Source organism: Bidens hawaiensis, unplaced genomic scaffold (genome assembly GCF_021521415.1).
Source record: "Bidens hawaiensis isolate Kalapana, Puna unplaced genomic scaffold, B.hawaiensis_p1.1 tig00002355_1, whole genome shotgun sequence".
Lineage (NCBI taxonomy): Eukaryota > Viridiplantae > Streptophyta > Magnoliopsida > Asterales > Asteraceae > Bidens > Bidens hawaiensis.
Window position 1 is genome coordinate 1,973,426 of NW_027491128.1, and position 14,481 is coordinate 1,987,906.

General features: G+C 37.6%; 1 protein-coding gene across 2 annotated transcripts; it reads left to right on the forward strand.

The window, feature by feature from the left end:
• Window positions 1–5,633: 5,633 nt before the first annotated feature.
• LOC143619024 (uncharacterized) lies at window positions 5,634–13,867 on the forward strand. Of its 2 annotated transcripts, XM_077091055.1 has the most exons (7): window positions 5,634–5,859; window positions 12,660–12,739; window positions 12,826–12,976; window positions 13,071–13,169; window positions 13,257–13,345; window positions 13,443–13,542; window positions 13,632–13,867. In XM_077091055.1, exons 4-7 carry the CDS (start codon window positions 13,086–13,088, stop codon window positions 13,761–13,763), a joined length of 405 nt encoding a protein of 134 aa, XP_076947170.1. In that variant the 5' UTR covers window positions 5,634–5,859; window positions 12,660–12,739; window positions 12,826–12,976; window positions 13,071–13,085; the 3' UTR covers window positions 13,764–13,867. The 2 variants fall into 2 exon arrangements, with proteins under 2 accessions (XP_076947170.1, XP_076947171.1); XM_077091056.1 differs by lacking the exon at window positions 12,660–12,739.
• Window positions 13,868–14,481: the final 614 nt, after the last annotated feature.

Below are 14,481 nucleotides of genomic sequence, written 5' to 3' on the forward strand. Positions count from 1 at the left end.
GCCTGTTGAAAATCTGATGGGTGACACCTGACGGTTAACCTCATGTTTTTGGTTAACCTAAGAACCTTGCAATTGGACCAAATGTGGGACGAACTGAGTGAAGCATTAAGAATGTCACTACGTGATCCATTTTGTATTACCGGTAGGATTTGACGAAAGTCACCCCAAAAACAACTCCCCCCCCCCCAATGGATGTTGAGAACTATTATGTTTAACACCTTTTAAAACATCTTTTAGACTCTTATCCAAGGCTTCAAATGCATGTTTATGTATCATAGGAGCCTCGTCCTAGATAATCAGATCAGCTTGCTTCATTAAGTTGCAAATATCTGGATTTTTTGTTATTGAACAGGTAGAATCCTCAGTTAAATTTATAGGAATTAGAAATCTAGAGTGAGCGGTTCTACCTCCCTCAAGTAACAAAGATGCTATACCATTTGAGGCAACATTTAAAACGATTTTTGCTTTGGATCTTATGGAAGCAGATAACGTCTTCCATAAAAATGTTTTTCCCGTCCCTCCATAACCATAAACAAAGAAAACACCGCCATTATTTGCATCAACTGCTTCCATTATTTCGTTATACACATTGCGTTGTTCATCTGTTATTGAATTATAAATTCGTTCAAACTCACCCGTCATAACTTGTGTATCGTATGCCAGCTCCTCGTTCATAAAACGATTTGTTGATGCCGCTATAGAATCATCATCAGGGAAAGGCATGGTAGGAAAACAACGCAGACTACAATTATTTCGCAAGAGGAAGTTTTGAATTTCAAATAAAGCGAGGTTCTTTAGTTGCACCTCTGAAAGTAACAAATCTGTATCGAATAAAAAAATTGTTAAAAATTTATTTTTTATAAACATATTTGTTAATGTGGATTACTCCATAAAATAGTAACCAACTTTGAAAGTTGTTCCAATCAGGTCACTGATAAAAACTTTTGTTCCAATCAGGTCACTAAACTTTTATTTTTGTTCCAATTCTAGATATATTACCTAGATAGCAGGTAATCTACGTTTTTTTTATTTTTCAAGGTTTTTACTTTGCATAATAACTTTTAAAGATTGCGAAAATTAGAAAAAATGCGAAATATAATTTTAAAATTCATAAAATTTGCAAAAAAAAGTTCGGAAAATTGCAATAAATTGCAAAAATTGAAAAAAAATGCAAAAATGTTCAAAAAAATTTTGCTCGAAACGGTCACTTAAAAAAAGGGCTGTTTTGGTTCGGGTCGGAACGGGTTAGGGCTAGAACAGGTCAAGGTCAAAACGGGTTTCGGGTGAGTTATTTTTTGCCAACGAATCAAAGTGTTTTCAACACGTTACAACTTGCTTTAACAACAAAAGCTTGTTTAAGCGATTTTTTCAATTTGTTTCAGCACTTAACAGCTCTTTTAAGCGATTTTTCATTTCGTTTCAGCACCTAACAGCTCGTTTAAGCGATTTTTAAGCCCGTTTCAGCACCTAACAGTTCGTTTAAGCGATTTTTCAGTCCGTTTCAGCACCTAACAGCTCGTTTAAGCTATATTTTAGTCTGTTTCAGCACCTAACAGCTCGTTTAAGAGATTTTTCAGTTCGTTACAGCACATAACAGCTTGTTTCAGCACGTTTTGACCAAAATGGGTTGTTTTGTTCGGGTAGGAACGGGTTAGGGTCAACAGGTTCGGGCCAAAACACGTCCAGGGCGGAATGGGTCCAGGTCGGAAAGGTCAAAACGGGTTTCGGGCCGGTTCAACGAGCTGTTAGGTGCTGAAACGAACTGAAAAATTACTTAAACGAGCTGTTCGGAGCTGAAACGAACTGAAAAATCGCTTAAACGAGCTGTTCGGTGCTGGAAAGAACTGAAAAATCGCTTAAATGAGCTGTTCGGTGCTGAAACGAACTGAAAAATCTTTTAAACGAGCTGTTCGGTGCTGAAACGAACTGAAAAATCGCTTAAACGAGCTGTTAGGTGCTGGAACGAACTAAAAATCGCTTAAACGAGCTGTTAGGTGCTGAAACGAACTGAAAAATCGCTTAAACGGGTTTTTCGGTGCTGAAACAAACTAAAAATCACTTAAACGGGCTGTTCGGTGCTGAAACGAACTAAAAATCGCTTAAACGGTCTGTTAGGTGCCGAAACGAACTGATAAAATCGCTTAAACGAGCTTTTGCTGTTAAAACGAGCTGTAACGTGCTGAAAATGCGCTGATTCATTGGTTAAAAAAACTGACTAGAAACCCGTTTTGACCCGTTTCGACCATGACCCGTTCTAACTCGAACCTGTTGAACCTAACCCGTTCCGACCCGAACCAAAACAATTTTTTTAAGTGACCGATTCGACCATAACTCGTTTCGACCCTACCCCGTTTCAACCATAACCCGTTCCGAACCATGACCCGTTTCGACCCAACCCAACCCATTATCTACCTTAACAATAGAACTAATAGAAGGATTGTAATTTATTACAATTTCCAAAAAAAAAAAAAATTGAACATTTTTGCAATTTTTTTTTTCAATTTATTGCAATTTCCGAACTTTTTTTTGGACCTTTCTTTTGTACAATGAACTGTTATCTTCATTAGTTCTATGTAATACCCTTAATACCATAACATAACACAGCAATCAAACTCAAAAAACAACAAAGTTCATGAGGGCATAATAGTAAAAAACCAAAAATACCAGTTGGTATTGTTGATGCAACTGTAAGCTTCAATACCGAGCTAAAGTAATCAAGATTAGCAACAACAATGGCAACATTGTTCGCTTAATTAGCCTTTGCAAGCGTGGCAATAGACTCGCCAAGAGCCCGGTAAGATGACGTGGACAAACCGGTTGTGTTTTTTCCAAGCCCAAATAAGCCGACCTATTTAAGTACGTGACCTGAAAGCAAAACAGATTATTTTTAGTTAATAATAATAAAAAGTAGGTTTGTAAACAAACCGTACGAACGGATCATGATGCAAAGTTGAACCTGGGTGGCGTTCTCGAGCCTTGTAACCTTGCAATTTAGCATACACAATAAACAGCCTCATCTGTTCAGTAACCTTCTAAAATTCAGAAGCGACATTCTCCTAACAATAGGCAATATCGAACCTTGAATCTGGGTGACGTTGCAAGCTCTTATGGTGTAGAGTCCCCTACCTTAATGAATAAAATCATTAAGCACATAACTATTAAAGTATGGAAAAAACAAATAGTTTATAATATTGAACTAACATTTATAATTTTGCCTTGGTTTTCCTTGAAGCCTTTGAACATTGGATTGTAAACTTTTTAAAGAGAGCTTCCTACACCTATGGTCCAAAACGATACCAATGGTTAAAGTTTCTTTCGAATTCCGCAACCTATCATTACGAAAACAATCAGTTTTAAAAAATGTTGAACAGTTACTTTTGTACTAACAAACTAAGTGGTGCATAAGCCCATTCTTGAGTGAGCTGGAGCGCAGCCATCTTATCCACTGAACTAGCTAGAAGCTATCGCTTTGGGTCAAAGCACTAAAAGAAAAGGACCGGGAAAGGCGGCGGCATAGGAACCACGGGATCCCTACTAGTCAAGGGAAAACGGAAGTGCGCTACTGCGCACCAGCTGAAAAAGCCCTTTCCCTTTTAATAAAAAGAAGGTAAGCTTCATAGCTCCAATCTAGTAAAGGGGCTTTGATGGATGCCCTTTGTATAGGTTGGGTTGCTGGATACGGGATCCTCGTAGTAGGCTGGACCAACATCCAATCGAAAAATCAGTTTTAAACCCATTGAATTTTTTTCATCTTTTTTTTATAATTTAGAAAAGGGCCGAAACGAAAATAGGTTTTGAATCTTTAGGACAATTAATATATTCGGAATCAACATAGATTCATAATTTAATTGAATAGATGTATCTAAGGAGAATTCACTTTGAAGCGACTGTTCCCTAGATACATACGTCGTGATATTTTATTTCACAATTGAATCAATTTAAAAAAGACCTAAAGTTAGGGATTTATCAATAGGTAATGTTGCACCAATACCCAACCAAAGGGCCACTGCAGTACCAATCAAAAATACGGTTGTCGCTACTGGACGACGAAATGGATTTTGGAATTTATTAACATTCTCTAAAAGTTCTTTCGAATTCCGCAACCTATCATTACGAAAACAATCAGTTTTAAAAAATGTTGAACAGTTAATTTTGTACTAACAAACTAAGTGGTGCATAAGTTGCTTCCTAGCAAAGATTACATGGTTACAAAAACACAGAATTACAGAAATTGTCCTTTATGTTTATATCATATTTCACTCGTTATCCTTTATCTTTAAAAGTAACATGATTTGTACTTTACGTTTGCAAAATGCTACACCGTTTGTCCTTTAACCCTAACTCAGTTACCTTTTCTCGTTAAGTCAGGTCATGTGAGGCGCACATGAGGGCAAATTAGTCATTTACCTATTTAATTAAAAATTGAATATTTTATAATAATTATATATAAAATGCTTTCTTTTTCACTCTCGTTTTCTTTTATCTATTTTTCTTCTTCTTCTACATACAGCCACCACCAACCCATCATAACCCATTACCACCGCCTATCACCACCACCGTGTGTCACCACCACCACCACCACCACAAGCCATTAAATCTGGCGACCAAAAAAACCTCATCTCCGGTAGAACACTAAATCCGGGCAAAAAAAACCATCTACGGGTAAAATACACTAAATCCGACCACAAAAAACCCGGTCTCTGGTAACGCACACTAAATCCGGCCACCCGGTGACCACCAACATGGATGTTCTAGGCTTCCGATATGCGTCCGGAGCTATGACCGGGATGTGCGTTTGGATACGGGTACGGAGCCTGATCCTCCCCATTGATGTCTAAAAGGTAACCGCCGCTGCAATACACCTCAGGTTAGTGGTTAAATGGTTGAGGATAAGGGTGTGTGAGGTGGTTGGAAAGTTTGTGCGGGTGAGATGCCACATATGGCCGGAAATTTGGAAAACGTTTTTACATCAAGGATTCAGACCGGAAGATGAAAAAGTTAATGAAAAGGGTTTTACATGTGTCGCCGGAAATGGGTGGTTGCTACCGGAAAATGGTGATGCACAGTAAGAAGATGAAGTTGGAAAAAGATAATGGTGTTGGTGGATGAGAGAGAGAGAGAGGGTTAATTATTAAAATGTTTTCTTATTTAATTAAATAGATAAATGACTATTTTGCCCTCATGTGCGTATCACATGACCTGACTTAACGAGAAAAAGTAACTGAGTTAGGATTAAAGGACAAACGATGTAGCATTTTGAAAACGTAAAGTACAAATCATGTTACTTTGAAGATAAATGATAACGAGTGAAATCTGATATAAACATAAAATACAATTTCTGTAATTCTGTCTTACAAAAATATCTTCAATCAAAATTAATTAATCAAAACCTAACCTCTTTAGACTAACGTTAGTAGAAAATATACCTTTAATGACACGCTAATCATGACACATGGTAATTTTATGACGTGTAAAAACCGCGTGTCACTAAATATTGTCTTCTTTTATCAAAATTTTTACTTGTCAATGTTTTAGTGTCATAAAAGGTTTAAAAAAAGTACTGGCTACACTTTTGAGTGTGTGTTATTTTTAAGTGTCACTTTATAATTTTGATTAAAAAAAAACCAAGTACAAAAACCCTCTCTCATCTCATCGACCTCTCATTTCTAGGGCTGAATCTCACTTTTCAATTTTGGTTAATCCATCATCTGTCTCTATATCTCTCATCATCGATCTCTCAATCTGATTCACGGCACTGGATTTACGGATCTGCTAGATCAGATTCACAATTACGGCTCTGGATTTAAGGATTTGCTGCATCTAATTCACGATTACGGCTCTTATTACTCACTGGTTACGGTATAATCTCTTACTTGTGTAAAATTGGGGCGTAAATTGGCTTTATGGATCTGTTGATGCATAAATTGGTTAAACTTAAATTGGTGCATAAATTGGTTAGGTTTAAGCTGCTTAATCTCTTGTTGTGTTAGTATATAAGTGCTAAGTGTAGTGAACCTATTTTACCTTCACAATAATCATTCTTATTTCTATATGTACTTAATTAACTCATAAATAGTTAAGATTGTCACAAATGTCATAAACCAAAACTGATGTTTAAGTTTATGCGTACGGTGTCTTCAATAGAGCCTTTATCAATTATAATAGCAGTTGAGGTTTTAATAGTCAGATAACTACGTAACTCCTGCAACATAAAGATGTAATTTAATTGATTGGTGTACAATATATGCCCATAATTGATCACAATTGAGCGCGACGCACAACACAAATATATATATATATATATATATATATATATGTGGTTGAAGAACTCTAAAAAAGTTAAGAACTTTTAGGAACCCTTAACAACAAAACAATTTTTTAATTTCTTTTATATATTAACATTATTTAAGAGTAGCTTTATCATATTTTATATAAAATTTTTTGATTACATATATTAATCACAAGTTTACATATATGTAAAATTTATGTACTAACAAATTTACATAAGTGTCAAACAAAACATAGATGTGTATAAAAACTAATTTTCAAAATTGTAATTGTAGATATAGATATAAACAATGATAAAACTAATCTCAAAGAACATTAACATACAAAATTTTTTATAAAAAAACGTTAAGTTTTAAGGGTTCCTTCAAGTTCTTAAATAATTTTACAGTTCTGTAATGATACTCATCCTATATATATATATATGTATGCATGAAATATATAAAACTTGAACCAACGAAGGCTTCCTACCATTCCATTTAGAAAAATAATGAAAATGGCGGCTATAATTGAAATCCCGGCACCTGATAATGATGCCTCTGTCAAATCTCTTTTTCCTGCATCAATTTAAAAAAATAAAACATAAATTATGTGAAAGATCCACAATATGTGAAAATGCATATGCTATAGGCATGCAACGTGATCAAATATCTAAGATGACAACATATATTAATAAATGTATTGAAAATTAATGACCAGAAAAAATCTATAGATCTTATCTTGGATGCAGAAACCATGATTAATCTGGAAAATAAAACCTAAAAAAAAAATTGAATCAAGGTGTGGTTTTTGGTATTGAATTTGTTGTTAACTGTGTTGTTTATAGAATGAAGAGACATTCTTACTCAAGTCCGGATTTAACTGCATTTCATATCAATTTCAGCCTTCAATTTTGGTTAAACTTAAACTGGTGCATAAATTTTGGTTAAACTTAAAATAGGTTCACTATTCAGATTATTTGGAGATGCATAAGTGTTAGGTTTAATCTGAAGACATGTTAGTTCTAATGTTTCTAGTAGGGGTGAGCAAACTGATAAGACCGGACCGAACCAAGTGTTAACCGACCCGAAACCGAAAAATAGTTAAAATCCATAACCGGGATCAGACCTGTGTAAAAAGTTCACATTTCACACTAATGTTGTACCATTTGTCTAATTTGATTGTGTTTTCTGATTTGTTTAGCTTTGATTTATGGTGTTATTTTTTTATTTGTGCATCATTTTAAAAGAGATTATGGTCAATAATTCTTGATTCCATTGATTTACAAAGGCCCTTTAAATAGGCATCATACAACCGAAAAATAGGAAGAGATATACATGAATATGGAAAAGATATACAAGGCAAATATTAAGCAACTAATTAGGCTATATCAATTCCTATAATAATGGTGGCATTAGTATCAGCTAAGACACCCCCGCAGTTTGAACGGGCGGCGGACAGACGTTCACACTGGACCTAAAAGATTGAAACAATTGTCGTGAGATTCCTTTTGTGAAAATATCCGCATATTGTAAGGAAGACGGAACATGAAAAACCCGAATATGGCCTATACGAACCTTTTCTCTGACAAAGTGAATATCAATTTCGATGTGCTTAGTACGCTGGTGCTGTACCGGATTATCTGAAAGGTAAACAGCTGAAACGTTGTCACAATACACAATAGACGCCTGTTGTAACGGAGTGTGCAATTCAAGAAGAAGATTACGAATCCAAGTGGCCTCAGCAACTGCGTTTGCAACACCTCTGTATTTGGCCTCGGCACTAGATCTTGAAATGGTTGGTTGTCTCTTAGAGGACCAAGCGATTAAGTTATCACCAAGAAAACGCAATATCCACTAGTCGAGCGACGGGAATCCGGGCAGCCACCCCAGTCGGCATCAGAGTATGCAACTAAAGTAGTAACCGAAGGAGTTATATGGAGGCCGTAATCTATGGTGCCCTGCAAATACCGAATAATACGCTTCAAAAAAGTAAAGTGAGGTTCACGCAGATCATGCATGAATAGGCAAATTTGTTGAACCGCATAAGAAATGTTTGGACGTGTAAAAGTGAGGTATTGCAATGCTCCAGCCAAGCTTCGGTAAAGTGTGGGGTCATTAAAGGGAGCACCATCTGTTGCACTCAGCTTGGCTGCCAAATCGACTGGGGTGACACATGGTTTACAGTTCGTCATGGAGGAACGTGCAATGATGTCCTTGGTGTATTGGGCCTGAGATAAAAATAGACCATTGTTGCTGCGGGTGGCCGTGATGCCCAGAAAGTGATGCAGATTACCCAAATCAGTCATGGAGAATTCCTTGGAAAGCATATCTATAATCTGCCGTAGTAGAACAGAAGATGAAGCGGTAAGAACAATATCGTCCACATACAGCAACACGTAAGCCATGTCCGTCCCGGAGTGATATATGAATAGAGAATTGTCACATACACTGTTTTTGAATCCCATTGAAAGAATAAAGTTGGCAAACCTTGTATACCACGCCCTGGGAGTTTGTTTAAGCCCGTATAGAGATTTTTTGAGACGACATACAAACTCCGGATGACGTTTGTCCACAAATCCGGGAGGTTGATGCATAAATACAACCTCATTTAAATGCCCATGTAGAAAGGCATTTTTAACATCCAATTGATGTATTGGCCAAGACCGAGAGACTGCTAAGGACAGAACCGTCCGAATAGTAGCCAGCTTAACAACCGGACTAAAAGTGTCTTCACAATCAACTCCAACTGTTTGAGATTTCCCGTTAACAACCAACCTAGCTTTGTACCATTCCAACGAACCATCAGACTTAAACTTATGTCGAAATAACCACATGCATCTAATTATCGGTCTATCATTCGGCCTTGGAACCAACTCCCAAGTATCATTCACCGGTAAAGCAGAAAATTCGGTTTGCCTTGCATGCAACCAATTAGGATCCCCGAAGGCTTTGGCATAGGTTGTTGGAACAAGAGAGATGGATGTGGATACAAATGTCTGGGAAGTTGGGGGCTGACGTGTACTGGCTTTGGAGCGGGTGGCCATTGGATGAGTGTTAGTTGGAGGGTTCGGTGCTGGTTGTGTGGGGTGACCCTGGGGTGTTGTCGGAGTTGCAGTGGGTGCAGGTGTTTGGACTGTGGCCGAAGGCTGTGTAGAAGTGGTAGGCTGCTGAGCAGTCAATGGGGGTGGTACGTGTCTAGCTCGGCGGGTGTAGGTAATGGGATAGGGTGTGATACGGGGGCGGGGCTGGTGTGCGGCTGTTGTGGGCCGAGTTGGGGTACGGAAAACGAAAGGTGGAGGGATTGAATCATCCAAGAACGCATAGGACCTGGTAGTGGATGGGATTGTGTATGGAAAGGTGTTCTCGTCAAAAGTGACATGACGAGAGATTTGGACTCTACCAGTGGTGGGGTCAAAGCACCTGTAGCCTCCAAAATCCGGGGGATATCCAAGGAATATGCATCGAACCGAACAATGGTGTAGTTTATGTGGTTGTGTGGCAGATGTGTTCGGGTAGCATGCACAACCAAAAACTCGTAAATGGTCATATGTGGGATGACGTAGGTATAGGGAAAATGTTGGTGTGTAAAAGTATAGACGTTTTGTTGGTAAAATATTGTGTAGATAGGCTGCGGTGTGAAGTGCTTCGACCCAAAACATTGGTGGTAAGTTGGCATGAATGAGTAGGGAGCGAATGATGTCATTTAGGCGACGAATCATGCGCTCCGCCCGGCCGTTTTGGGAAGAGGTTTGAGGACAGGAAAATCTGAAAAGTAAACCATGTTGATTAGCAAAGGTTTTGAAAGCATTGTTATCGAATTCACCCCCTAGATCACATTGGAATGTTTTGATGTTTCTGTTAAATTGGGTAGCAATTAATTGGTGGAATTTAGTGAAAGTTGTAAATGTTTCAGATTTATATTTTAAAGGATAAATCCAAAGAAAGTGGGAGAAATTATCAATGAGAACCATATAATATTTATAGCCACTTTTACTAGTTACCGGTGATGTCCATAAATCACAATGGATAATGTCAAATGGTGAAAAATTGAAAGAATTTGAAGCATAGAAAGGAAGTCTTTTACTATTAGATAATTGACAAGAATGGCAAAAAAAAACTTGTTTTTTTTACATGGAAAATTAAAATTGCGACTAAGAACATCTAAAACTTGAGCACCAGGGTGGCCAAAACGCTCGTGCCAAGGTAATGAAGTAGTGGTGATGAAACAAGCATAGGGCAGAAGCTGAGGAGCGGTGAATGGGTAGAGATCCCCGGTGCTATTGTGGCGCGACAGAATTCGTCCAGTTGTTAGGTCCTTCAAAAAAAAAAACCAAACGGGTCAAATTCAACAGACAAATTATTATCGCGAGTAAAACACAGAGATAAGATTTTAATGATTTTGGGGCTGTAAAGGATATCGGGTAGGATGTATGTGCGGTTGAAGACGGTATGAAAACCTGTCCCGGATCCGTATATTGGTAAACATTGACCATTGCCTACCAAAATTTTACTACTAACAGAAGAAGATAAAGGTCGTTGAACCATACCTTGGTCCTGAGTGACGTGTCGTTCAACCCCAGTATCCATGAACTTAGTGGGGTCCGGTTGTTGTGAAAGCAGCCTGGAGATCGGACGGGCACAAAGCATTGTATCCGGGCGGTAGTTGAACCGAAGAGGCTGCAGGAGGGAACTGACTCTGATCAGGCTGCTGGTACATGAAGTTAGCCTGCAGAGTAGAAGGTTGTCCTGCTGACCGGAAAGAGGACCCCATGCTGGCTGAGTTGGGTACGGGCATGGAGGCGTATTCCACCAAGCCCATTGAGGGTACCCGGCTGTTTGATAAGACCAAGGGCCGTTGTTAGGCTGCTGAAAACATCCACCCCCGCGTCCTCGACCTCCGCGACCACGGTAACCTTGTCCACGACCCCGTCCCCGACCTCGTTGGTAACCTTGAGGTGGCGGGTTAGGGTTGTGGGAAGGCTGAGAGGGTGGTGGCTGGTTGGAAGAAGGTGGGTGAGGATTTGGGGCTTGAGGAATGAGGAGGACAGATTGTGTGCTTTGGCGTGCAGCTTGGCGAATTACTTCATCTTGCAACATACTTAGTGCTAGATCCCAGTCAGCGTCTTGTGCATTGATAAGAGAGGCGGTAGTGTCAAATTCAGCGGGTAAGCCACGTACCAGTTGTAACACAAGTCGAGACTCGGTCACGGGCTGATCAACGTCTCCAAGTTGATTAGCGAGATCTTTCAGATTTTGGCAGTAATCGTCTAGAGAAGAACAGGCTGACAATGTGAGATTAACGAATTTAGTTTCGAGGGCAGCCGCGCGTGCTTTCTTATTACTCAAAAAAATCTTCTCAATCTTGACCCACGCAGCACGTGCTGTTGTTTCGGTTTCCAAGACCCGAATTAGGATGTCATCTGGTATGGTACTATAAATCCACTGTAACACGAGGGCATCAATTTCCTTCCACGATGTATAATCGACTGAGTTTTCAGGTGGAGGTGGGGTATTATTAAGGTGATCGAGGACCTTATAGGCAATGGCATGGAGTTTGAAAAGTTTAGTCCAAGATGAATAAGTCACCTTGGAGCCGTCTAGGGTCCGACTCTTTGTTTGAATATTCGTGACCGAGTAGGCTGGGTGAAGAGCAACAGGTTTGAGAGAACTTTCTGCTGTGGCATCATCTTTAGCCATGGGGACAACAGTAAAAGGAACAGGGAATAGGGTCAGAGGCTGTCGAAACAGTAGGTGATCGGAAAAGAGAAAAAAGAGAAAAAAAAAGAACGAGAGTATTCAGAACCTAGGGCTCTGATACCATAAAAGAGATTATGGTCAATAATTCTTGATTTCATTGATTTACAAAGGCCCTTTAAATATGCATCATACAACCGAAAAATAGGAAGAGATATACATGAATATGGAAAAGATATACAAGGCAAATATTAAGCAACTAATTAGGCTATATCAATTCCTATAATAATGGTGGCATTATTATCAGCTAAGACATTTGAATGTGGTTATTATCCTATTGTAATCATTAATTATATAATTTGTTGGTTTATTTTGTTAAGCTGCACAAGTTTCATGATTTTGAAATTCAATATTTGATTTTTCAATATTCATTTGTTGTTCAATGGAGAAACTTATTAGTTTGTTTTTAACTTGTCAAGCTTGATTCAAATCTAAGTAGTGTTTTTGTGATGAAACTATTTTTGATTCTACTGATACTCATTTGAGTCCATCCGAGCGTTGTAGCTGAAACCGGAATGAACATTGACTTTAGTTTCATTTTATTTTAGATTAACTTGTTTTTGCTAAATTTATAAAGTATGAAAATGTATATAATCTTTTTTCTTGTCATTAAATTGTTTTCTTATTTTTGGCTTTTAGAGTTAGTTGCTTCTCAAAGATCTCGCCAAGATGCAGACCGAAGAAGGGTAAAACATGGATCTCGATATCCCCGGGAAGTGGTATGTTATTTTAACTTTTATAATAATTCAATTTACACAATTATTTGTTGATATATTAAATTAACATAATTGTTCTTTGTTTGCAGCTCTGCAACCAACAGGTTGATCACTTCAAAGGACCATGCTTCTGTTCAAATCAATGTTGGTCATTTGGATGATTCTGGCTAATACACCTCTTCAAGTTGTCCCAATCTTCATGTTCTGAATGCATCATACTGTCCAAACATTACTCTTGAGGTAGTTTTTGTCTGTTACTCTGTTAGTGTTTGTTTTGTCATCCAAATTGAATCATTAATGTTAATAATACATACCCTTCATTGTTTGCTTGAAGTCTGTAAGGTTGACAATGCTTACGGTTCTCAAGCTTCATAGCTGTGAAGGCATAACTTCAGCTTCTATGGCTGCCATATCACATAGCTATATGTTAGAGGTGAGAATCTTCTCTGTTGATGACTTTGGTTACACTAGCAGTTAACTTTTTCAACTTTAATTGTTTCGTTTACTTTTTTCCTCACAGGTTTTGGAGCTTGATAATTGCAGTTTATTGACATCAGTCTTCTTGGATCTTCCTCGCTTGCAAACTATCAGACTTGTACATTGTCACGAGTATAAAAACTCTAAACCAAACTACATATCTTTTATAAGAGAACATATTCTGTCAGTATAAATGTATTGTTAATTTTTCTTGCTAATGTGGTTGCAGATTTGTGGACTTGAGTTTAAGAAGTGCGGTATTATCATCCATTAAAGTCTCTAATTGTCTTTCACTCCAGCGAATCAACATTGTATCAAAGTCACTGCAAGTATGGTGTAGTTAGTTATTATACTTGTTCTTTTGGATTCTTATTTCTGATGTAATCTGCAATGTTGAATTTTTGTTATATGTATGCAGAAACTAGTTTTGCAAAATCAGGAAAGCTTAACTTCATTAGAGCTGCAATGTCAGGGTTTACAAGAAGTTGACCTTACAGACTGTGAATCTTTGACAAATTCGATATGTGAAGTCTTTAGTGATGGAAGTTGATGTCCCATGCTCAAATCATTGATTCTTGACAACTGCGAGGTATTTAACATTTTAACTTGCTTTTGATGTACTTGCTGACTTTCTATAAAAAATACTTTTATATACTGATTGGTTACTCATTCGTCAGAGCTTGACGGCTGTTGAATTATCTAGCAAATCATTGACTGGTCTTTCCCTTGCTGGTTGTCGTGCTATTACTTCTATTGAACTAATTGCCCTTATCTTGAGCAAAGTGTCTTTTGGATGGATGCGATCACCTTGAAAAAGCAATCTTGAGTCCAGTAAGTGAACCAATCATATGTATTACAATTTCAACGTTATGCATCTCATTAAGTGGTTTTATGACTTTTATCATATTGTTAAAATATCTAGTCAAAAGAATGGTTTTCATGATCGTTTTTATAATGGTTTGATCACTGATTGCATGTATGATAAATCTCTTGGCTTTTTTTTGCAGGTGGGTCTTCTCTTAATTTGGGTATATGTCCCAAACTAAATGCACTCAAGATTGAAGCACCATACATGGTGTTACTTGAACTGAATGGTCAACTTTTGTGGCATCATTTATTTACCAATGAATGTTCGTATCAATGTTAATGAAATGTTAACTTTGAAGTATTGTTAATTTTGAATGTTTGTTAGTATGTTATAAAATATTATAAGAAATGAATTATTTTGCTATATATGAATTTTAGTGTTATTATGAGATATTATTTGT